The following is a 24,192-nucleotide window of genomic DNA, read 5'->3' as shown; positions in this document are numbered from 1 at the left end:
TTTTTTTTAAAGCATAGAAATAAGCAATTAGGCAGTAATGTATTTTTTGTTAAGGAAACAAAAAACCCAGTTAAATTTTCAAAAATGCTGATAGAATTTATTTCGGCAAAGAAGTCTATAAATCTTATGAGTGTTACCGCTCATGAGTTACTTTTAACAGGTAACATTCATGATAAGGGAGTAACACTCATGATAAAAGAGACCCAAATAATGAGTAGATCCATAGTTATAGATACTGTATTACCTTTAACTCATACTTTTATCAAAGAGATATATTTTTTCACACATATATGTATAAAAAAAACACTTTTATTAAAAATTGAAGAGTGAATACTGACACAAAGCTAATGTTTCCAAAAATGAAATTCATATGGGTTGTTTAGGAAAGACTTATTCTCACGATACAGTATTCAAAGAACTACATATTTTAGAAGAATTATTGCTAAAACTCTACCATAAATAATTTAATGAGTCCAACTCTCTTTAGTGTTACTATAGCTAAAATTTAGCATTTGTATTAATTAACTTTTTCTTGAATCTTTAAAAATTGGTTTCAATATTAATGTTTTTAGCTGTTCTTGGTAATTTCAATGAAAACATTTAATGTTTAATTTAATATATTTTTATCGTAAACTTAACCCTTTATTTAGGAAGCAAAGTAACACTCGTGAGAAATTTTTTTAAAATACTTAAAATGTCTTAAATAAATATTTATACCATTTTGACTTGAAACTGAGTATTTAAAATAGTTAATAAAGATTTGTTGAATCATTTATTTTTAGAAAAGAAATTACAGAATGGTTTATAAAGGTAACACTCATGAGAAAAATGGCGACTTGCCAAGAAGTTTTTTGGAATTTCTAAAATCTAAGCAAATGAACTCACAAATAATCACCCGATTAGAAAGCTATAAGTTGTAAAAAATTTATACCCAGGAAAGTTTTAATGTTTAAAACAACAAAAATTTTCAAATTGTGTTGAACCTAATGTGTCAATGCATTTGAAAGTCACACATTTTTAATTCATCAAACTTAATTTTTTCATCAATCCTTGACCCCTACCTTATTTTGAATTTTCCACTGTTATCAATATAGTAGTAGTTGTTACTCAGCCATAAAAGATCAAAAAAAAAAAAAAAAAACTCTTTCTCAGCACATCTCTTCATAAACTAAACACTACTTTAAACCAATTATCTCATATCATTTTTCCATTCATATTTGAGATGGCTAATATTTAGCAAATGATGATTTATTAACGAATGCACAATAGCTTTCAGTCACAATTGCCGCTGTTAAAAGGGTGCTAAAAGCATGCATTGTACAGTAAAACCCCTCTAATGCTGACACTAACGGGATTTTTTTTTTGTTCGCAATAGATGGTTGTCCGCAAGACAGGGGTTTAATAACGTTATTTACCTCAAAATCAGGGTAATTAAGAATTGTCCGCTAGGAAGGGTTTTACTGTAGTTACTTCACTGTTTTAATTTTTAAACTGGTTGTAAAATTTCTCTTTGGTTTATGAAACTAATGATCAAATTAAAACTGCAGGTGTGTCTAAGGCTATCTTTTAATGTATGTTTTGGAAAAGTCAGTCTTTACTGTTTGCTGTTGTGTTTGTAAAATGTTTCGTACGGCGATCTTTATTATTTTACATTTGCTATATGATATTGCTATAGGGAATATTTTAATGAGAATTTATGTGAGTATGTGTACAAAGTGTTTTACCAATCTAATTGAATGCCAAAAAAAAAAGTAGCACGTAAGTTTTACTAATACCTTCAATTCACATGGAGTATGCAACTTTTTTGGTATAAGTCAGGCATAAATGTTACTATTAAAAATGCATCAGCAATGTATGTTGATAAATCAATGACTTTGAAATGGCAATTGTAATATTATTGTGAAAATTCATTTTCGTTTTACTAGGGTGTTAGTTTTTTGCCACTTGGCAAATTTGTCGTGTTAATTTTCGCTCTTTTCCTCTTTTTCTGATGTTGGGTTTTGTACAAAGTCAGTATCTTTATATGCTGGAAAAAATGCTAGGTATAAGTGTCCTTTCCAAAGTTCTAAAACTGACTCTGGCGTTCATTCATATATTATTTTAATTGGAGAATTGGGGAGGGGGGGGGGGGGGATTTGGAAGAAGATCTGAACTAGAAAATATTACTACATCAATAGAATTGCACAAATTTGGAATCTTTTACCAGAAGTAGCTGTTTCCTGTAAAAGAATGGAGACCTTTTGGTCTTCACTGGGGATTAATAAATTCAATAGGCCCTGTCTAGGGCCCCTGATAGGGGCCTGTGCCTGTTGCTAGTCATCGCTTTTGTATTTGCATGTAAATGACCTATGAATTAGGATGGCACATTTTTTTTGAGGTCATAGATTTATCAAACATCACAGATTATCTTATATGAGTATAATATGAGAAAAAAATTATTTTGTAGATATGAGCTTAATGTTATTGTTTATTGTAATGTTTGTTAAATGTCTTGTATATTTTTTTATAAGTTTGCAATAGAAAATATTGTTCTTGGTTCTTTATTTTCTTGTACACAAACAAATCAATGATTCATCACTGTTCCTGTTTTCAGCGAAAAGAAAAAGGCTTTCTTGTTATGATGATGATGATGATTTTTTTTGGAGGGAGGGGGGGAGGTTGAGAGATTCTTAAGTAGTTGATGAATTTTAAGTTGAAATACTCAAATACAGGAATGTTTCTCAGAAAACCCAAAGAAATGAATAATTTTTCTTATTTAAAAATTATTATCAGCATACACATAATCTTCATAAATTAAGATAGTAATTTTAAGCAATGAAGATGAAAAATCATGCTCTTTTCAAAGTTATGTGGAATATTTTAGGTGATTTGTTTCTTCTGTAACAATTTTAGTATCATAGATAATTATTGCATTTTTGAAAAGCAATTTAATATGAAACAATGATTTGAGGTTAGTGGGATTGCCTACACAAAGCCGACTGACTGGCTTTGCATAATGTTATGACTATAACAGTATGTAAGGACATTCATACTGTTGACTTTTTCAGTAATGCTCGCCTAGGCATGAAAATAATTTTTAAATTTTTTGCTATCTACATTTTCCTGACTTCTCCCCTCCCTCCCCCTCCCTTTTATGATTTCTTAATTTGATCTTAGCAGTTGATATATCTATTATTTTTTAAGAAGCTAAATCTAAAATAAATATCTTGAGTCCAGTTGAGTTGATGAGTCTGAAGACAAGTCCTTTCCTGTTTTTTACGAAATTAGACGACTAGATCTCGGGCTTACCGATTCAGTCGATGCTTAGAAAAAAAATTTCCATGAAAAAATATTGAAACAGGCATCTCCTGATAGTAGGTAGAATTCTGGGGGCTCTGTATGAATTTTCAGTATGTTTCCAGTCCTTCTATTCATAACCTATTTACCTATGGAAGAAGTGACTTGGGCCCTGCCCCATATAGGCATAAGCTTCTGGACAAAGTGTTTAAGCCTTTTGAAATTCCATCTCTGTTTGGTACAAATACAACTTTTTCTGTGCTGACATTTTTCGATATCTATCACCAGACTTGTCATTTAAGGGGGTGTCAATTCCTCATCCTGGTTATAAAAATAACTCTTTTTCATACATGCACATGTCGTTTTTGTTGTTTTCTGATAAAATTTGCTTTGTGTATATGCCTTTTGCCCCTACCTGGAAAAATTCAAAATGATCGGCCTTTCTATTTCACCTATGGTAGAAACTGCCACAAGTGCAAATCTCTGCCTAAAACTAGCTCAAACAGTAATTAATTTTATAACTTGAAAACTTGATTTCCATTATAAATTCTCAATTATTTTTCGCTTCATCTGCAACCCTTTTTTTCTTAAGCAAATTCAAATTGCTTATTTCCTGCACTTGATCATAGTTAATATTCCTTTGGTTTTTTAGATTACCATAATGACGAGAATAAATCTAGCTCATTGTTTTTAATATTGGTTTAGAGATACTGATTTTTGTTATCATGGTTACAAATCATCTGCAGTTTGAGCTGGTTCATCTTTTCTCCGATTCAGATTTTGCATTCAAAGAGGGCAATTTTTATGTAAAAGCGCATTTTTCCCCCTGATAAACACCTGTTTAGATGAACTTCAATAGTAAAACTTCATTTGAATACATAATTTCCATGTTACTAATTCCCACCAATTAAGATTGATAAAAAATAAAAATACCAAACGAGAAACACTAACAGTAGGGTACTATTGCCATTTGCCGTTGCGAAAAGCATAATTTGAATTCAAAAGGTCAAAATTCAAGTGAATGCCAGGAGCTAGATGCCTTTTTTTTTTTAAATGGAAAGAGGCAACATGAAGAGTCCCTTAAGAACATACTTTAGGTCAGCCCTGTTTTTATGAATGGTATAAAATCTGGAGTACAAAAGTGATTTTTCCTTTGGAAAAATATTAATCTATATGTAGGATTTTTCTTAAATATGTAAACATGAAATAAATTAAATACATGTGAATTGGTGCAGTGATCAGGGTTCGTACGCTCCTTCAAAACTCCTCCAATACTCCTTCATTTAGGAAATTTTTTCGAAGGGCCCTTCAGACTCCTTCATTTTGGTTTTAACTCATTCAAAACTCCTTTTTTTTTGTTCAACACTACATAATCTTCCTCTGTGACAGTAACTTAAAATACTTCAATCAACAACTTAACTTCGTCACAAAGGCGAAGTTATAAGAGCGATTTTAATGTAGTAATTTCGTACTTATTTTTTTCATCAAGATGTGATTAAGAAATTGGTCATAGAAATCCTAAAAGTGGAAAGTAAGAATATTATTAGATGGCTAAGACATTTCATATGTGAAGTAAAACATGCTTAAGTGGTGCTTGGTTATTTTTTCAAGTTTTATGATTATTGCTTTTCTCTCCACCGCACTCTCAGCAACAAAAGTCAGTTTGTCTAATTATTATTTAAATCTTTAAAATACATAAGCAGATGTACTATATTAAGTGATTCTATTAAAAAAAACAACTGTTTAGCAAATCCCAGTTATGATATTGTAAAATGGGTCGTCCACAAGTGATGTCATGCCTTGAGGGGGAGACAGGTTCATGAAAATGTGACAAGGGGAAGAGAGAGAGAGTGACAAAAAGTAACATCATGCAGTTATTATAACAATATGTTTTTAAAAAATATGACATGTGATAAGAGGAGGAGTAAGATAAAGTGTGACACTTTGACAAAGGGGAAGGGGGTCAAAGTCAAACATCCTGAAAAAAAAGTGCGACATCATTTAAGGACAACCCATTAGTACTCCTTCAAAATCTCATTTTACTCCTTCAAAACTCCTCCAAAACTCTTTCATTTTACTTCTGAAATTAAGTACAAACCCTGAGTGATTTTGTCATACATTATTTATTGAAACTTACTGTTTATATTGTTGAAAGAGACTTATATTAACAATCAACAAATATTTAAAATTTTGCAATTGTAAGATTTATGTTGGTTCAGGTTTTTATAAATTCTGTACGTCATCCATGAAAAAAAAATCTGGTTCTGAGATGCTTACAAGTCTGTAAATTCTATTCATCATTTCTAGCATTCATCAGTGCATAAATGGTTGTGTGATTGTTGAATTCTGTAGCTCTTAATAGAGTTTGTCAAATATCTGTGTTATTCATATCTATGTCACATATACATATAGCACTACATTTACTGAAAGAAAATTAATTGTTCATTCAAATAAAAATTGTTCATTGAAATTGTCTCACTGTTTATTTGTCTTTTCATTGTTTTTGTCGACTTTTTGAAACATTTTTTTTTAAATTTATTTTTTGAATCTTAATTAACTTTTTATTATGAATTCAGGTTAAAATGATTATAAGCACTTATTAATTTCAAAATTTTTATATTGGTTAAAGCTACTTTAATGAGAACTATGTGCATTTTTTAAAAACATTTATTTATATAATTTTTTAATGAGCCCCAAATTAAGTTTAATGTAGTTTCTCAATTTTTTTGAGAAATCTATTTTGTTTACTACTAGTTAAAAGGCATGGTTCGTTTAGCAATTTGAATAATGAGCTAATTTTTCTTAGACAACTGGCATCAATTGGCAACAATAAGATATTGGCTTCCACTTCCCTATTTAAGATTGAAGTTGTTGCCATTTTAATGCTTTGCATGTGTAATACAGGAATTGAATAGTGTCACTGAGCAAAAGAATGTAATTTTGAAAATGTTTTAAAACCAAAGTATAGCCTTTTCAAGTAGGAGCCTCATGTGAAGTTCCAAAGGACAGGTGGGGGGAAAAAATAAATGAAATAGAACTTATCAAAGGTTAGTAAAGTATACTCCCGATTATCTGTGCGTAGATTATCCGGTTTGCGGATTATCCGTGCATCATTTCGGAATCACACTTTTCTAAAGCTTCGATGATGTTATAGATAATATCGATAACATCATTGAGGAAGTTAAAGAAATCGAAGATTTCGAATCAGTTGACGCTGAAAATGTCGAAGAGTGGTTTAAAAGCGACGAACGTGAATCAGGATTTCAATGTCTAACTGACGAAAATGTCATTGAACTTGTTATTGAATCAAACGCAAGTGATGATACCTAAAACGAGGATGAAGAACATGAAGAAAATACCATCTCACATTCTACTGCTCTACAATCTGCGGAACATTTATTGGATTACATGAGTGAAAGAAGTTACGATTACGGAGAAATAATTGCAGTAAGAAAAATTCATACGGACATACGCAACAATTTAAACAAACAAAGAAAACAAAAATGTATCACCGATTTTTTTTAAGCAATAAATTTCGAAGAAAAGTTCCTGGTTTGTGTGAGTATATATATATATATATATATATATATATATATATATATATATATATATATATATATATATATATATATATATATATATATATTATTTAGTTTTTTCTGATTTCCCCTTAAATAGTTATCCTGCATATTCCTTAAATGATTTTTCGGATTATCCGTATTTTTCGATTATCCGTGCTATGCCACCCGGTGATTAACACGGATAATCGGGAGTGTACTGTCCCTCTAATTCATAAAAAAAAAGAAGAAAATCAAGTTATCGTCCTTTATGTATTATCTGTTAACTGCAATTGAAACTGCTTGAGGAATTGTCAGTTACCTGCTTTGTTTTATTTACAAGACATAGAACCTGCTTTGTTTTATTTCTGGACGGAGAGGGGAATGACTCTGATTTCGAGATACAACTACTATCAAGTCCGTTTATAGCAATTTATGGCTATAATGCAATAGCTGCAATTCCCTTTCATGTTTTAATGTTTGTTATTTACTTTATAGATCAAAATTACAGCTACAATTAAAGTTTTTTTTGGTCCCTCCAGTTTCCCTATAAATGAGCACGACCGTACAGTTGAAACTTGTTAAACGATGCCTAACATACTGCCATCCTTGTCAAGACAGACTGAAAAAAATCTTCCTGCATAGAAATGTATTACAAATACCGTCATTCAACTGCCACTTTGCTGTAACCTCAGTTTAATAATATAGAGTGACATCCAGTAGCGTAACTATGGGGTCTAGCGCCCCTGGCAAACTAAAGAAATTGCGCCCCCCCCCAGGGTCGTCCACATGGGAAGTCACAGGAAGTCATTGTGACCTCCCAAAATTTGTTGTTGTTGTTGGAACATTTTGTTTGATTCGACATTTTGGAAGCAACATTTAAATTTTTTTTCTTATTTTCTTTTTTAGAATTGTTTTCAATGGTGCCCAATGTTCCTTCTCAGTAGATTATATATACCCCCTCTAGCTCTTTTTCTTGCAAGTTTTTTAAAAAATTTTTAAAGCATTTTTCAAATTCTATTATAAAAAAAACTCTTAAAAATTTTTTTTTAAATCAGTCAAAATGCCACCTCCACTGGCTGCTGCACCGCTGGGGAGAGCAACTCCTGCCAACCCCTAATTACGCTACTGGTGACATCACAAGTTTTCAAAGTTTTTTTTGGACATTCTAAAAAAAAAAGTGAAAAAGAAAAGAACTTCCAAATTTTTGTTTAAAAATGGCATTGTACAGTCACATTAGGAGAAAAAAATGTAAGGTGTTCAATCACTGTATTAAGCAGAAAGCAACCCCTTTCATTGCTAGAGTTCAATGTGTGCAGCGTTTGTTACTCAAGACACAGCTAAACGGTACTGAAGTTCATTCCTAGTTCTAGTCGGCATGGACTGCGGACACAGTTAAGCCCACTTGGGTAATTTGCATTTTTAGACCTTCACTGCTTGCAATGCTACATAATTTGACACGAACAAACGCAAACAAATTCGCAAACCCGGGAAGTAGGATGCAAACTGCATATTCATATAATTTATTGTTCTAGGAATATTTAAAATGCCTCAAGGAATTTTCGCACATCCTGTATCACTGTTTAAGACACCATGCAAAGGACTTTGTGCCAAAATCATTACTATGTCACATACATCTGCCTCTAATGTCCCTTATAAATGCACCTAGATAAGCCTCTTAATAAGCAAAGATTCCCACAAGGGGTCCATGGGGCAAATGGCTCTCATTCTAAAAGGGTGTGGGGGGGGGGGGAGGGGAGGAGGATGCCGATAGTATTAAAAGAGTTGTGCAGGGCACCCTCGAGGTAAGTCGCCAGTTTTCCAAAATTTTTTCAGCTGCATGTCTATTTGCTGACTAAGCACTGTCTGATCTGCCACATCGCATCGTTTCAAAAACATCTCCAGGAATTCTTAACCTCAGCTAATTGGTTCTCACACACCTTCCTACCTCTTTATTTCCCTTCTCAAACTATGAAAGCATTCATTCTTCACCCCCTTTTTGTTCCAGTTGGGGTGTTTTGAGGTTTAACCTATGATTGACACTGTTGGCAAGATGCATCAGAATTCTGTTGTTCTTTGACTTCGTTCAGCAAAGATTTGAAAACTTAAGCCTGCGCAAAAGAATTCTAATTTGTGAGTTAAAAGATTAAAACCAAGCCCCAAGCCAGCATCTTATTGCTAATCATTTTTCTGAAATTCTATAAACAAAAGGTTAGCTGAAGAATAGAACGGTCAGAGACATACTAAAGAAAAAACAAAAATGGTTAAAAATGGAAAAATCATTATATAATCCATTTGCTGTTATTAATCATCATTTGGAAAGGTCAATTCATGCTTTGAAATGTATTTTGATTAAAAAATGCATTTTTGAGTGAGTATTAATGGTTAAAACTCACTAAACCACCACCCTCAAATTTTGCTAGCTTTTGGCTTATTACTAAGGTTGGCGGTTTTACGATGGTTTTGCAGTATATCGCTTACCAGCCAAAATTGACTAATCTCAAAAGAGAAAACCAAGGTTTTTTTTACACTTTAAACTAATTTATTCCAACTACAGTAAACTCCTGATTATCGGCGGTCGGTTTATCCGCTGGTCTTTTCACTTTTTTTCATTAAATGTTTTATGAACTTATGATTGTGTTACTGTTCGTTTTTAGCTTATACATATGTATCTTTTTTACGTTCAATGTTAGTATATGGAATGTAGCAACGTTTTTAGCTATAATTTAAATGTATTTGTGAGTATTATTTATATTTTTTTGCCATTGTATACAGTAGTATCGTTTTTCACCTATGATTCAGATTATCCGCGGTTTTTGCTTATCCGCGGTTACCGTGTCACCCTATTCCGTGGATAATTGGGAGTTTACTGTATTATATTATTAGTCCCCAAAGGTTATAATATGGTTACTGGTTGTTTTTTTACTCTGAATAAATAGTGTATTGTTGAAGTTAAAAAGAATTTCTTTTAAAATATGAAATTTTAATATGTCAGCATAGCGTACGTAGACTTCGGTGTGCCTCCTGTAAGATTTATAAGTGTGCCCCCCACGCATAAGAATTTTAAAAATAATTTTAACATAGTGTTATTTTTTCAGAGCGTGCGCCCTTGCACCTCTTGCATCCCCCCTTTCGCTTCTTGGGGGGTGATACGTACGTCACTGAATGTCAGTATCGACTGTATGTTTCATGCGTCACTACACAACAGTTACGTTAGTGCTAACTTTGCAAGTTTTGCGGTAAGAAAGAGCTCTAAATTTAGATTTTAAATTGCTAATTATTAAGTTTCTTCAAATGTTTGAGCTGTGCCGTATTATCATCTGTGAGGTTGCATACTGACTTGATATGCATTACTGACCTTCATAAAATTGTTATAATTAGGGACGCTTGTAATTCTTACAATTATAAGAGCTGAAACCATTTAGTCTTTAATTGTTTCAATTTTTACTCTTTTATTATTATTTTTTTCAATTTGAAATAAAAATTTTATTGAAACATTATCTGGTTATTTTCTGAGAGAGTGCAATTCTAACACAGTGTAGATAAATATCACATATGTGTATTCATATGAACTAGCTAATTATTCTGAGTTGCTTGAGTTATCTTCTCCCTATTTTTTTTTTATTTTTTATGTTTTTTTTTTGAATCCCTAAACTTTATATTTAAGTCCTACTTATATAATTTAGAAATGGTTTCCTAGTTTCAATTTTTTCAGTAAATATAAATGATCAAAATTAAAAATGTTGGTTTTTACTTTTAAAATTCTGAAAATATACATTTTGAAAGCATTATTGACTTTTAGGGAATAACGATACCCATATTTAGTAAATTACAAATTGGTCGGCTACTAATTCTATATTAGCTACCAGTTTGTTTGGTACTCTTGGCTTCCTTAAGAGGTTTTCCATCTCCAGCTCAGTCACTTTCCTATGCCGGGCTGATGAGTGCTAATAAGCACGAAACTGCAGTCCTCGGCTGAAAATGACTGAGATGGGGGTGTATTTAATGATACCCATCATTAGCGATATAATAACATCATTTTTATTTAAATATTTTCTCTACTGTACTTCTTTTATGTAGCACGCCTAGAAAAATTTCAAAACTTGTACGAATTGATAAGAATTCAGCAAAATATTTATGTGGATTTTATAGGAATAACCTTTTTATAGGAAAATGTCAAGGCTATTAACCTGGTTTTCTACAAAAAATGGAAAGCGCTTTACTCGCTCATGTGTTGGTATTGCTATCGCATCAGCATTTAGCTTTCAAATAGCTATCAATGGACCTTGTTTGGAAAAATATAGAGAAATTTTTCAAATATATAGGTGAGAAATTTTATGCTCAGTTTTAAAATGTTTATTAATATGTATTTAAGTTATTTAAGCTTTTTTTTTCCTGCTATCTAACTTTTAACCTCTGATTTCATCAAATTTGAAATTAGCTAGCATCCCAGTTGCTAATGAATTTATCACTTATTAATGTCTTATAATTTACAATTGCATGCATAGAGCAGCAATTTCTAATTTGCTAAGAGCTAAAATTCATGTAGAGTGCTAATAGTTTGAAAAAGCACCTGATGAACATTTTTTTTTGAATGCAAACCAGATTTTAGCCACATTTTGTTTGCCATTTTTTTTTAAAGATAAAGTGCTGAACAGTGGAGTTATAGAGAGGGGATGGTCCTATTTCAGTTTATTAAAAAGGAAGATGTTAATGTGCTGAACTTTTGCAACCATTGCAGAACCAGGGGTCATTGCTTTCAACTTTATGAATCTCAATCTTCTTGCTATATTTTTTTTGGTGTTAAAGATCTGAAATTGAAATAAGATTAAATGAAACAGTTCAAAGGAGCAAAATTTCAATGTAATAATGCCATAGAGGAAGCAGAAACAATATTGCAACTAACATTCAATGGCAATGACTTCTACATCATTCTGTTTTTGAGTTATGCATGATACATACTACATGCAGGCATCATGTGAAAACTATTACTTGTTGGGCAAAATTTAGCTGATAACATTTCGAAATTCAAGACACGTTACATATACATTTTTATTGGGGGGGGGGGGGATCTCCAAAAACATGACACTTTCAATCAATTTTTTTTTTTTTTTGAAAAATAAAGATGTTTAAAAATTTTATTCTTCCTCTTTGTTAGGAACTTATTAAGAGAAAAATAGAATGAACTTTAACTAAGCTACACCTCAAAAGAAGTGGTCAAATTTTCACAGCCCGGGAGAGTGACAAAGTGAATTTCATCAAAGGTTACTAAAAATGTAACTATGGTAACAAGGAAATAAATATAGCCTGAATCAAAAGTATGGTTAATGCATGACAAAACAAAGTCAATGTATACCCCCCGTTAACGGATATTCTCAAATAGCGAACATTTCTTCGAGTCAAAGTCCCTTTAAGATAGATTTTTCAATACAGTAGGTGCCGCTTAATGTGATCACGGTTAATGTTATCATTCGCTTAATGTTATCAGAATCACGAAGTCCCGGAACACTTGTATGTTAACACACGTTAAAAAGTTTTATTGTTTGTTAATTCTAACTCTCCAACTTAGAATAGTTAATTCTACTACTTAATTCTAGAAAGTTGTTGTGTAATTTATCTAAGTCCGAAATTTAAAGCAACTTCACTTACCTATTCGATCAACATTTAAATTTAAAAATGCGTAACCCAGAAACCCCGTTTTGAAAGATTCGTCTTAACAACAAAGGAAAAATAAATAAATAATAATATTTGACGGATACAATTTTTTATTTTACGCTTGCCAAATTTAGCTCTTTTTTTTTCAATCATAATCTTATTTTCTAATTAATGCATTGGCAATAAATCCTTCTATTCAACTTGAGTATTACCTCTGCCTATTAAAAAGTCCTTTTTGTTTATCTATAATAATTGAACTCATTCCTAGGCCAAGAAAGTGACATGAAAATTTGGGGACAAACTTTCATATGATGCACCTTGATTATTAAAATAATTAAATTTCTTCAAAAAAAATGTTATTTTACACCTTTAAGTATGCATAATTTTATTACTGCAAATTAAATTTGTGGAATGTTGATGGAAATTTTAAAATAATTTAAGTACATTTGAGAAACGGATTGAACACACCAGGAAAGTGACTTTCTGATCATTCAAAATGTTTTGTAGGAAGAAATAAATGTGTTATTGTTTTAATAAGAATGGAATAACATCGGAAAAGTTCTTTCTAACTCTTAAAAAAAAATTCTTGATTTAACTATTTTTGTGTTAGGCTTTTGGGACATAATATTGTTAGGATCTTGAAGAATCGCCCAGATGCTTCTATGAAACACTTACAGATGTTTGAAGATACAAATGTGTCAGGTATCAGACTTTTATTTCAAGTAGGGTTTTACCAAACACTTTTCTCATGATATCTGTATAATCAGTAAATTTGATCATATAGATATCACATTCGAATGTTCAATTGATTTTTGTCACCATAAATCATTTTAATGAAGGGGTGCAACTTTAAGGAGATTAACATGAGCAAATGTAAAAGGTATTGCATCCATTAAACAGGGTTCGCCGATATATATACCATGATATACTGTCTACCTCTGGCAAGTTGAGCTCCGCTGGTAGGCCGATTAAACAATTACATTTGTTGAAATAGGGGTGAGGAAAAACGGCTGAAGGTCAAAAGGCTGAATGGTAACCCAACTCTATGCCTAACAATTCCTTGCCTTATTGATTGCTCTCCCTTGAAAGAAATGGACTTGCTTAAGGCCATAACTCAACTTCTCAGAGGTGGACAGTATATCACGATATATATTCGATATTTATTTTGAAAATGTCATGATATTTTGATATTTTCGATATTTATTTTATCAAGTATGGTATTTTCAAAAAAATTATATTAATCATAGTAATATTGTTCATTTATTATTAAAAATAACCAGAAAGTTATGCACTACTTTTATGATGTGTTAATACATCATTAATACAGCAAAGTAATATATTTCTTTTTTATTTTATATTCCTTTTTATTATTAGTAATGTAACAATTTTTTAACCACGTTAAAAATGCCTAATTAACTGTTAAACGTTGGTCAGAAAAAAAAAGAAAATGTCTTAAGACTGTACACCAATGCATATTTTTAATTTTTGAATCATATAACTGTGTAAAAGTAGCTAACGGAAGAAAAATGAGTAAAACAGCTTATGCTAAATAACTTCATTAAAATTGACAGAAATGTAAAAATGAAATATTAGATATAAATAATGAGAGAAACCTTAATTTTAAGTCTGTGTATTGCAATTATAATGTAAGAAAGTAAGGAGTGATTTGAGGATGCATTTACTATTTTGAAGACTTTAGTTTGTGCTGATTGAAAGTGTCGGAGATGTATCAAAATATCAACATATATCAAAATATCGGATATTTTCGAAAATATCATGATATTTCTGAGCCCTGCTATTAAATGAAAAAAGGAAATCTGATCTGTAAATGACATAACTTCACACCAGTTATCATCGTTTCAAAATAACTTCACCCCAGAAATGTTGGAATAGTTTTGAACCCTGAAACCCCACTCCCTGAATATGGCCCTGAAATGCATTCTTTTTTAATTAAGAGTAATGGATACAGTATAAATGCCTTACTAATTAAATTTTTCAAACAAAAGCTTGCAATATTTTTAAGTGGAAACAATAATACACATTTGTTTCAATGCATTCATATCTATTGTAACTCTTATTCAATTCAAAATGTGAGTTACGCTGAGATGTTGTATGAAAACTTCAGCTACATTTTCCCCCCCTCTTCTGTAGGTGAAAAATACATTCCATAACTCTTTCTAATACTTGGTATTTTGATACATATGTTACTGGGAAATGCCAAAACCTGGTAAATGTCAACAGTCATAGCAAAGACATAAGTGAAAGAGCAAATATATTTCCGGTGAATCTCTGGTGTATTTTGACCATCCTATAATTTTGGTCCTTCACAGTAATACAGTCAAACCTCATTATCAGGACACCCAGAATTCATAACACTCTGGATGTCACGTCACTTTTTCTAAGTCCTGAACTTATGCTATACAATCTTGATGTTAAATGACTCTGGATTTCTTGACAGTGTTGATGGTGAAACTCCGGTTACAGAAAAGGTAATTGTAGGAATTTCTGACACTGACAAGATATAAGAGACTTGTGTTATTATAAACCATGCATGCCATTTCAAGAATGGCAGAAGGCGAGCATAGTGTAGATAAGTTCAGTAAGCTACAGATTTCAGACTTTGACAAGAGAGACAATAGAAATTCAAAGCAGGAGGATTTTAATACTGAATTAGGGAGGCAGCAGGAGAAGAGAAAGACCATAGCTACCTTAAACTGTAGGTGGTCACTGCAAGCTTCTCTGTGAGAGAAAAAGAGATAAGAGCCCCTCATAAGATTGAAAAGGAATCTCTCAATTTTAAAGTGGCCAAATTCTAATCTATTTGTGGCCAAAAGTGAAAAGCCCTTAGTTGGTTTCTTTCTTGCTGATTTTTTTTAGGAAACTCTTTTTTATTCACTTAGTATGCAACTTTGTGGAAAATAGCAGTGTTAAAAATGTTACTCAAAAATCAAGTAAACCCTTTTTGGAAAGTATTTTAGTGTGGGAAAAACTAAAAAAGAGTGAAGGTTTTTTTCTTCCTTTTTTTTTTTAGTTTTACCCTCCAATAATTCAGAACTACACTAGTTGAATCAAATTTAAAACATCAAATTAATTATTTCTTTATTAAATCTATAATCTTTATTAATAATAAAGCTCAAAGTCTCTCTGTCCGGAGGATGTCTGTAGGATGTCTGGATCTCTGTGACGCACATAGCGCCTAGACCGTTCGGCCGATTTTCATGAAATTTGGCACAAAGTTAGTTTGTAGCATAGGAGTGTGCACCTCGAAGCGATTTTTCGAAAATTCAATGTAGTACTTTTTCTATTCCAATTTTAAAAACAAAATTATCATAAGATGAACGAGTAAATTACGAAATTATCATAACATGGGACCGTAACATGGGCACAAGCCAATAGGCGAGATACGAAATTATCATAATGTGGAATCGTAACATGGGTACAAGCCAGTTGGCGAGGAAATTCACCATACATTATTTGTGTAAATATACAGGCAAACCAAAAGACCTTTTAATTTTTCTATTACGGGCAAAGCCGTGCGGGTACCACTAGTTGTATTATAAAAAAATAATTAATTATGAATTTTCAAACTACAGTCAAACCTTGATATCTCGAACCTCCTTATCTCAAAACCCTTGATGTCTCGAAAAAAAAAAAAATTCTCCAGCATTTTCTATGAAACCCCTATGAATTTTCCATAGTTATCTCGAAATTTATTTTTCGAAACCCTTGATCTGTCAAAATGTTTGCACAGAAGCACATTTCAATTGTTTTTCTTTGGCAATTTTTGTAGTAAAACCAGTTCCAGGAACAATTGCTTTAAGTTTTTCATCCCTTTTCTTGGAAATTTTGTGAATAGAGGATTGGGACAAGATAATAGGAGAGTGTTGGTATGAGGGAGGTGCTGTTTTTTCCCCAGAGTTTAGAATCTTTGTGCATTTCTCTCGATCATATTGTCCACTGTGAGGAAAGAGGGTTGATTTTTCGTCCGTCAGTTTTCAAGTGGAAATGGAAAATGTGTTCCTCATGTTCATCAGTTCGCTTTTTTAACTCCTACAAAATGACTGCTGAGAACTTTTTGAATGTGAGGTTACTGGTTGAAGACATAATTAGAATTTTTAAATTTTTAGGTGAAAAAACCAAGTTGAAAATGTTGTTCATTTCAAAATCTCATCCTGTGCACTTTCGACAATTATAAAATTTCAAATCTAGTAAAATATTGAAGATTACTTTATTGATCGTAATTTGAAGTGGTCCCATAGTACGTATATAAATGCATTAGCATACGTGTGTGTAATTGTGAGAGTTACTAGTGTAATTTTTTGAAAATCTCAAACTCGATATCTCGAATTTTCCCCCCGTCCCGTGAGATTCGAGATATTGAGTTTGTACTGTATTCTTTTTATGACATTACTCCAGCAAAGATGACACTTTGTTGACAGTACCAAATGTGATGTGATTATGAGATTTGACTGTACATATCATTCATATAATTGCAACTGAAAATTATTACCATTGATCTTTTTCAAAAAGTAAAGCTTTCATGAAGTTGTTCTGATAATTAATTATTTGCTCTTTATTCTCATGAGTTAAAATATCCCAAAAAAATTCTGTGTTTTATCTTTTCATTGTTATTTTACACTCTGTTTTATTTATCGCTTAAAATATTACTTTAATGTAGGTAGTTTTATTGATTTCAGAAAGATTTAAAATTATATATATATTTTAAGTTTATATAAAAGCATAGAGTTTTATGAATAATTTTTTGTTAGAATTCTTATATCTTCCCCTTCTTTCCTTCCTCTAGATTTGGAAAGGAAAAGCCATTGTCAGCTGAGGTCCAAGGGCTTGTACAGGATGTGAGTATTAATTTGTGCAATAGAATAATATACATGTAAATACGATAAGCGTCATGTCTTTTTGCCCTTATATAGAAGTTTGGTAAGACCTCATTTAGAGTATGCTGTTCAGTTTTGGTCTCCTTATCTTAAGAAGGATATTAATGTATTGGAAAGGATTCAAAGGCGGGCTACAAGGCTAATAAATGGATTTAGACTGATTCCAGGCTTAGAAGGCTAAAAATGTACAGTCTTGAGCAAAGAAGAGACCGAGGGGACATGATTCAGTTGTTTAAATTCATTAAAATTAAAGATGTTACGGGGCTGAAGTTTAGCACTGAAAACAGGACAAGGGGTCATTGTTTTAAGCTATTTAAATCTCAGGCTAACATGGATGTTGGGAAAAATTATTATTATAGCAGGGTAGTGGAACCTTGGAACAGCTTACCGGAAGAGGTGGTAATGAGCAAGGGAGTAGATAGCTTTAAGAGGGCCATTGATCTTCACTGGGGATTGTAAATTGACTAGGACCAGTCTAGCTGGGCCCAGAGCCTGTTGCTGGTCGTCACTTTTGTATTTGTATTTGTGATTATTTTCATTTCTTTGAAAGGGATGATGTTTGATTTGTGTATTTTAATGCATGATCATTATCCGGGATGATTATTTGACCATACAATTTCATTTCAATTCTTTAACATGAAATTGATTTTATATTTTTTTCTGTAGGTCGAATTTGCATCAAGACCTGTGCAAACTTTTTATTCAGTTAAAATTCTCTTTGCTAAAAATAAGGGATTCCCACTGAATGTGAACAACAATTTTATTCCTATAAAATCTTAACATTTTTACAGAAATTTAAGAAATTCAACTGTGCCCTTCTTAGCAAAATATCAGGGCTGAAATTTTTCTGGGGCTACTGAATTTTGGGGAACTTGAAAGTTGTGGGGATTCTAGCTGATGTGTCCCAGTATTCCAGTGCATTTAAAATTTTTGTTCTAAGTGAATTGAAATGTGCACATTGAGTTACATGGATAAAGCTCTCACTTAATGCAGTAAAAAGTTGTGATGAGGAATAACCAAAGCCAGATGTGCAAATCACAGGGAAAGGTGGTTTTGTTTTTCTATATGTTAATGGTACACAGGGATTTTTTGTGTGGTTTTCAATTAAAAAACAAATGTAGGAAGCATGATCCTTCGTCAGCAAGAGTGCTAATAAACAAAGGAAGTGATATATTATTCAATTCGCCGAAAAATTGCTAGGGGTGAAATAAAAAGACACAAAACCTTTAAAGTTAATTAAAAATTCAGTTTAAAATCATTTTCAAATACATTATCATGCTCTGTATGAAGCTTAAAAGCAATACATAACAAGAATAATGTTTATATAATAAACTGTACTGTGTAGTCTCATAAGTTTCTTCTTGTCTAACCAGTGATCCACATGTTACAAAACTTTAAAATTTGACTGTGAGCAGGGTTATATAGTTTAGAAAAAATATTCGGATACTGTCACACTACTGCTCAATTTTAATTGACACAGTATAGATAAAATAACTTCCGATGCAATTGGTTTACATGTCAATGTTTGACATTCACGAGCTTTTTGTTGAAATATGATAACTATCCCACTTTTAAAATCTTGTTCATATGTTCAGGTGGAAAATCAAAAGATGTTACGAAATTAGTCCAATTACTTTGTGTTGATGTTTAAATACTTTACATTTTAAATAGATATGATTATCCTTATTATTATTAACCTTCTTTCAGTTTAAAAGTCCCAATTATTAATTAATAAGTGCAGGCTGTGAACTCAGTTCCAGTATTAAAACAGTTATTAGATTTTATCTTGCAGGAATATACGCTTAGTAGTTAAATGTTTCAGAACTCTATGTTTTTAGAACAATGTATCAATGCCATCAATGTTTTAATTGGTAACATCAATGTTTTTTCATCGATGTTGCACCCAGGTTCCAATTAAGTTATTGTAGGGCTCTAAGGGAAGCATTTTTTTGGAGCCTCCCTGTAGGTAAAACTTTCAAATTTATCCATTATTTAAAACAATTTCAGCCATTTGGGTGCCCCTAGGCTGCAGTCTAGTTGGCCTATTCTTTAATCAGACCCTGGTGGTACTTCTGATGTGATTGAAAAGCTAAGAGAAGCTTAGAAACTTGTTAGCAAATAGTTTCAAACATTTTCATGGTTTTAACAAAATGCATTATGATGCTTCATTGCTAGCTTCAACATTTCATCATGTTCTGTTGTCAAAAATAAAGTTAATATTTTTTGAGCAATCACGATTGCTAACTGTTTTCATTTGGCCGTCCTTGATGTCCGGTTCCTTTTTCAACCCCACAATCCTCTGCAGGCGCGATTTCTCCCACAGGCCGCTGCTCCTGGTTGGTGGCGTCCATGTCCTACACACACGTACCCTCATACACACTCTGCACACGCATAAGCCTACACATACACAACTATACACATGTAACCGCCCAAGAGCAGGGACAGGAACCGTTTCTAGGAACAAGCGAACAGGGTAGTAACCAATGAATAGGGTCCTGTTGCTACTCATGATTGTGAAAAACATAATTTGATTTCAAAATTTCAGAATTCAAATTAATTTTGAAAATTCGAAAGCTTTTTTTTTGTGACTATTGCTTAGTGTTCGGAAGGTTCAAACTTGATGACCAGTGAATAGAGAGCTCCTTGTAATCCCAAAACCAGTGTTCATAAATGCTATTCTGTGCTGCTTTGCTATTTGTACTGCTTAGTATTAATCTTCTTGTTAACAGCTAAAGATTTGAATCTAACAATAACGCAATTTCATAAGGAAAAAACATGCAATAGACTACGAGGAACCGCTTTTTCAATGAAAAAGATGTAAGCTTACAGATGAAAAGATGTCGTATCTTTTAAAGAAAGAGTTACCTCTAACCTTAAAACATGTGTCTAAAATCTGCATGCTTTTGCATTTTAATATTATCTGCAATACAGTCATTTTTCTTTTGCTAAGGTTGAAATTTTATTCCTAACGGAAATTTATCTGCAGAATGTTTTCAAAGAATTGCTACAAAAATGTTCCGACATACACTGAAGGTTAAAATAGGAACATTGAAAAAAAAAACTTGTAGTTCCAGTTATAATTACTCTACCTGTTAACATTTTTGATTCAATATTGATTTTAAAATGTGAATTTTTTTTAAATATAGTTTTACTTTGAGAAGCAAATTTTAATTGCCATTTTTTCATGGAAATTTTTGTACTGGAACTAGTTCCGAAGAATCTGCTTGCAGTTTTTAACCTTTTTTCCCGGAAAATATAAGAATAGCATATTGAGGCGAGGTAGCAGGGGAATGTGAGTGTGAGGGGTGTGCTGTATTTTTTTTTTTAAAATCTCTGTGTTTTCCCCAGATGCTTAGATACTTAGCGCTTTTCTTTGAAACACGTGTCCACTTTGAGGACTGGCGAGTTTTTGCAGCTGAGCAGTTTTGGAGTAAGAATGGGAAAACATGTCCCTCATTATTCTGTATTTTTTACTCCTACGAAATAGTGTTTGAAAAGCTTAAATTGACTGTGCTTTAAGGTAAAATAATAACGTTGAAGTTTGTAGATGGCAAAAAGAAGTTGAAATTTCTATTAATTTCCAAATAAATTGTCAATTGTTATGCAAAGTTCGTACATATATATATGTATGCATGCTGTATGTGTGAGTAATTGTGAGAGTTACAAGTGTAATTTTTTCAAAGCCTTGTTGACTCAAAAACTGTGTAGCTCAATTTTTTTTCTCATCCCGAGCAATTCGAGATATTGAGGCTGTTCTGCAGTTATTTTGTTTTATTTTATTTATTTTCAGTTTATACATTAGTATGATAATTGTTCAATTTCACTAAATTTATAAAATTTGTTTTTTATTCCAGGTATTGAATCAGTGCAAAATCAGCGAAGAAGAAAAGAAAAAATTGAGGTTTTTTAATGTTGTGGGTCACAATGTAACTCATGCTGGAGGGACTAATTCGCCTTGGGGAGCAGCGATTGGCATTCCGTTTACATTCGAAAAAGCCGAAGAGGTTGATTTTTCTCAGCTTAAAATCGTAGGTAAAGAAGAAATTGATTGGATAGTTGATGGACAAGAATTGATGGAAGCTTTGATCATTTCAGACAAGGCTAAAAAGTTTGCCTTAATGCGAGAAATTTATTCCTGCGATTTCCTTCCCGTATTGGAAAATTCCGCCCTTGCGGCATTTTGCGTGTTTTTGCCTGCGGAATTTATAAGGAAGATAAACATGACATCAAGCAATTTCCGTAAGTGGTCTTTTTTGAGGCGAAGTATTTTCTACTCTGTTTTATACGGATTTGGTTTTGCTTTGTATAAATGTCTCCATGACCCTTTGAAACATTTAAATGATCTGAAGTGCGATAAACTCTCAGCAGAGGCAGGACCTGATTATCTCGAGGGTGGAATAGAATTTTATGCAAAATCCCTGGAAAAGAACCAAGCATTAAGGCAGTTGTTAGGGCCCAGAGGAAAGAAAATGTTTACTGAAAAAGGAAATGAGGAATATTATATATTTCCTCCAAGACTGCCTTTATCTAAACGTTTAGATACTTTGCGGAAAATGAAGCAAGCTCAGGAAGACACAAATGTTTCAACCCAAAAGTAGCACTTTGTAGAATATTTCATTGTTTTTAATTGTTCATAGATAGCTAACTCCATTGTTTGCGCTAAATATTTTTGAGTACATTTGTTTTAGGGAGAATCTAAATAGTTTAGAAACGTGACTTATAAAAAGTGTTGAAATCAATTTGTTGCATGTGTAATTTTGTCGCAATATTTTTAAAAATAAATATTATACAATCTCCTTCTAGACGAATTAATTTATTAGAATGTGTTTTATTCCGTCCATTTTATTTAGACTTTGTAAAAGAAAAAGTGAAATTACATTTTTTTCGTCAGGTATAAAATGTATTTTTAGCAATATAAAAGACATTAATTTTGCTCATGAATTGATTTTTTTTATTGAAATACTTATGTGAATTTATAATCAAATCTCTTTACTTTTGAATCATCCAATAATCAGAGCAAATATACTTTGCGGGGGTTTTCTAAAAAACATGTACATTGTTTTATTAATTTCTCTTGAGACTTTTCATGAAAATAATTTAAATTTTCCGTCACTTAAAAAAGTCATGAAAAATAAATGTAAGCTTCATTCTGAACATGGGCGGATTTATGGGGGGGCAGAGGGGGGCAATGCCCCCCTACTTTTGGGAGTACTTTATGTAGTAACAACACATTTTCCAAAAATTTTTTAAAAAGTCATTATTATTTTTCCTTTTTGACTGGAGTCCAGAAGGACATGGGTAGGTTTATAGGAAAGGGGGGGCATAGGAGGCAAGGCCCCCCAGTTTTGAGAGGACTTTAAAAGGTAATAACACATCTTCCAAAATCTTGAAACAAAAAAATTATTATTTTTTCTTTTTTGAATAGTTCAATGAAAATGAAGAGAATAGCGAATGTCCTTTTCTGATGGGAGAAAAGAAAACAAAAAGAACATTAAATAATAATAGTACAGCTGTCACTGGGGTGCTGAAAATATGCCTAAATTAACTATTTTGGACTGAAAACCATTTGGGCAAGTATGTAAATGAAAATATAGGCTAAACGAGCTATGCATTCAGCTGCAACACTTATAATAATTGACGATTATTTTTAAATTAGAACCTAAAACCAAAGGGAACCCCCCTCCCCCATTTGCGCTAACAAAACAATCTACTCGTTATGATTTGTTTTCTTTCTTTTCAGAATGTTTATTTTCAATTTGCTTGATTTCAAAAACTAGATATTTTGTGTTGTTACAGACGAAAGATTTTGAAGAACCTTCTGGATTCACACGTTCAGTTTGGTAAAATTATAAAATCCTTTAACCGTAAAAACTGACGAATTTTCGTAAAAATTACAAAAATCTGCAGGTAAGAGTGAATTACAGGACCGGATTTGCCCATAAGATAAACAAGCTATAGCTTTGGGCCACTGCTTTGAAGTGGGTCCGTAACTTGCAAAAAATTACATTATTTGTACCTTAAAAAAATGGAAAGTGCTTGAAAAAACTAATTTCATTTTCAGGTGCTTGAAAACCTTGAATGTTTGGAAACATGGGGCTACAAACCTTAAATTTTAAAATTTCTAACAAATGGTGGGGGGAGGAATGCCAAAATATATCAAATTTAGCTCCTTGCTACATCCTGCATCAAAAGTGTAACAATCATGGTTCTTACGTTTGTAACATATTACTTGAGATAACTTTTTGTGACTCACGTGTTTCATATCCTGCTATTTATTTAATCCTGAATGCAGTATTTTGGAAATTCTTTTGTATTGATTGCTTTTATCTTGCTTCTACTGCATAAAGTTAATCTGTTTAGCCCAGAAAAAAATTATACACTACCTCTATTCCTTTTCGTTTTCTGCACTGCTAATAATTTAAAAAAAAGGTTGTTGTAATGAGAGAATTCTATAATTTATTTTTTCTTTTAAACTTCAAATAGCTGTTTTTTTTACAAAGTTTGAATAATACTGTGCAACTGTATAATCTAGTACTCAATTTCAGAGACTGGAAAATGCAAATGAGGTGCCTTAAATTATCAAATGTTCAAAAATCCTTGAAAAGAATTGGCGCAGTTTAGCCTACTAGGGCTCTTGTGCCAAAACACCCAATCTAACCAACCAAATCCTGAAAATAACTAGACACTTCTTTGAAACTCAAATGTATAAATTATGAATTGTTCTAATAAGTAGTATGTTACTCTCATGTTACATATTTTCTAAATCTGTACTGAATTCTTTTTAAGTATTAACTTACGTCACAAAGCAC

The 24,192-nt window shown here is 32.0% G+C and overlaps 1 protein-coding gene across 2 annotated transcripts in view; it reads left to right on the top strand.

Annotated features, from left to right (window-relative positions):
• The window catches only part of LOC129234388 (transmembrane protein 177-like), a 31,295-nt gene extending 9,121 nt beyond the window's left edge, over window positions 1-22,174 (top strand). For both annotated transcript variants that reach the window (XM_054868382.1, XM_054868383.1), the window contains 3 exons: window positions 11,003-11,158; window positions 17,293-17,344; window positions 21,238-22,174. In XM_054868382.1, the coding sequence (XP_054724357.1) occupies window positions 11,007-11,158; window positions 17,293-17,344; window positions 21,238-21,981 (948 nt within the window). In that variant the 5' untranslated portion in view covers window positions 11,003-11,006 and the 3' untranslated portion in view covers window positions 21,982-22,174. The remainder of the gene's footprint in view (window positions 1-11,002; window positions 11,159-17,292; window positions 17,345-21,237) is intronic.
• The last annotated feature ends 2,018 nt before the right edge of the window (window positions 22,175-24,192 follow it).

This window comes from Uloborus diversus, chromosome 1 (genome assembly GCF_026930045.1).
Source record: "Uloborus diversus isolate 005 chromosome 1, Udiv.v.3.1, whole genome shotgun sequence".
NCBI classification, from domain to species: domain Eukaryota; kingdom Metazoa; phylum Arthropoda; class Arachnida; order Araneae; family Uloboridae; genus Uloborus; species Uloborus diversus.
This window is presented reverse-complemented; position numbering and strand designations above follow the sequence as displayed.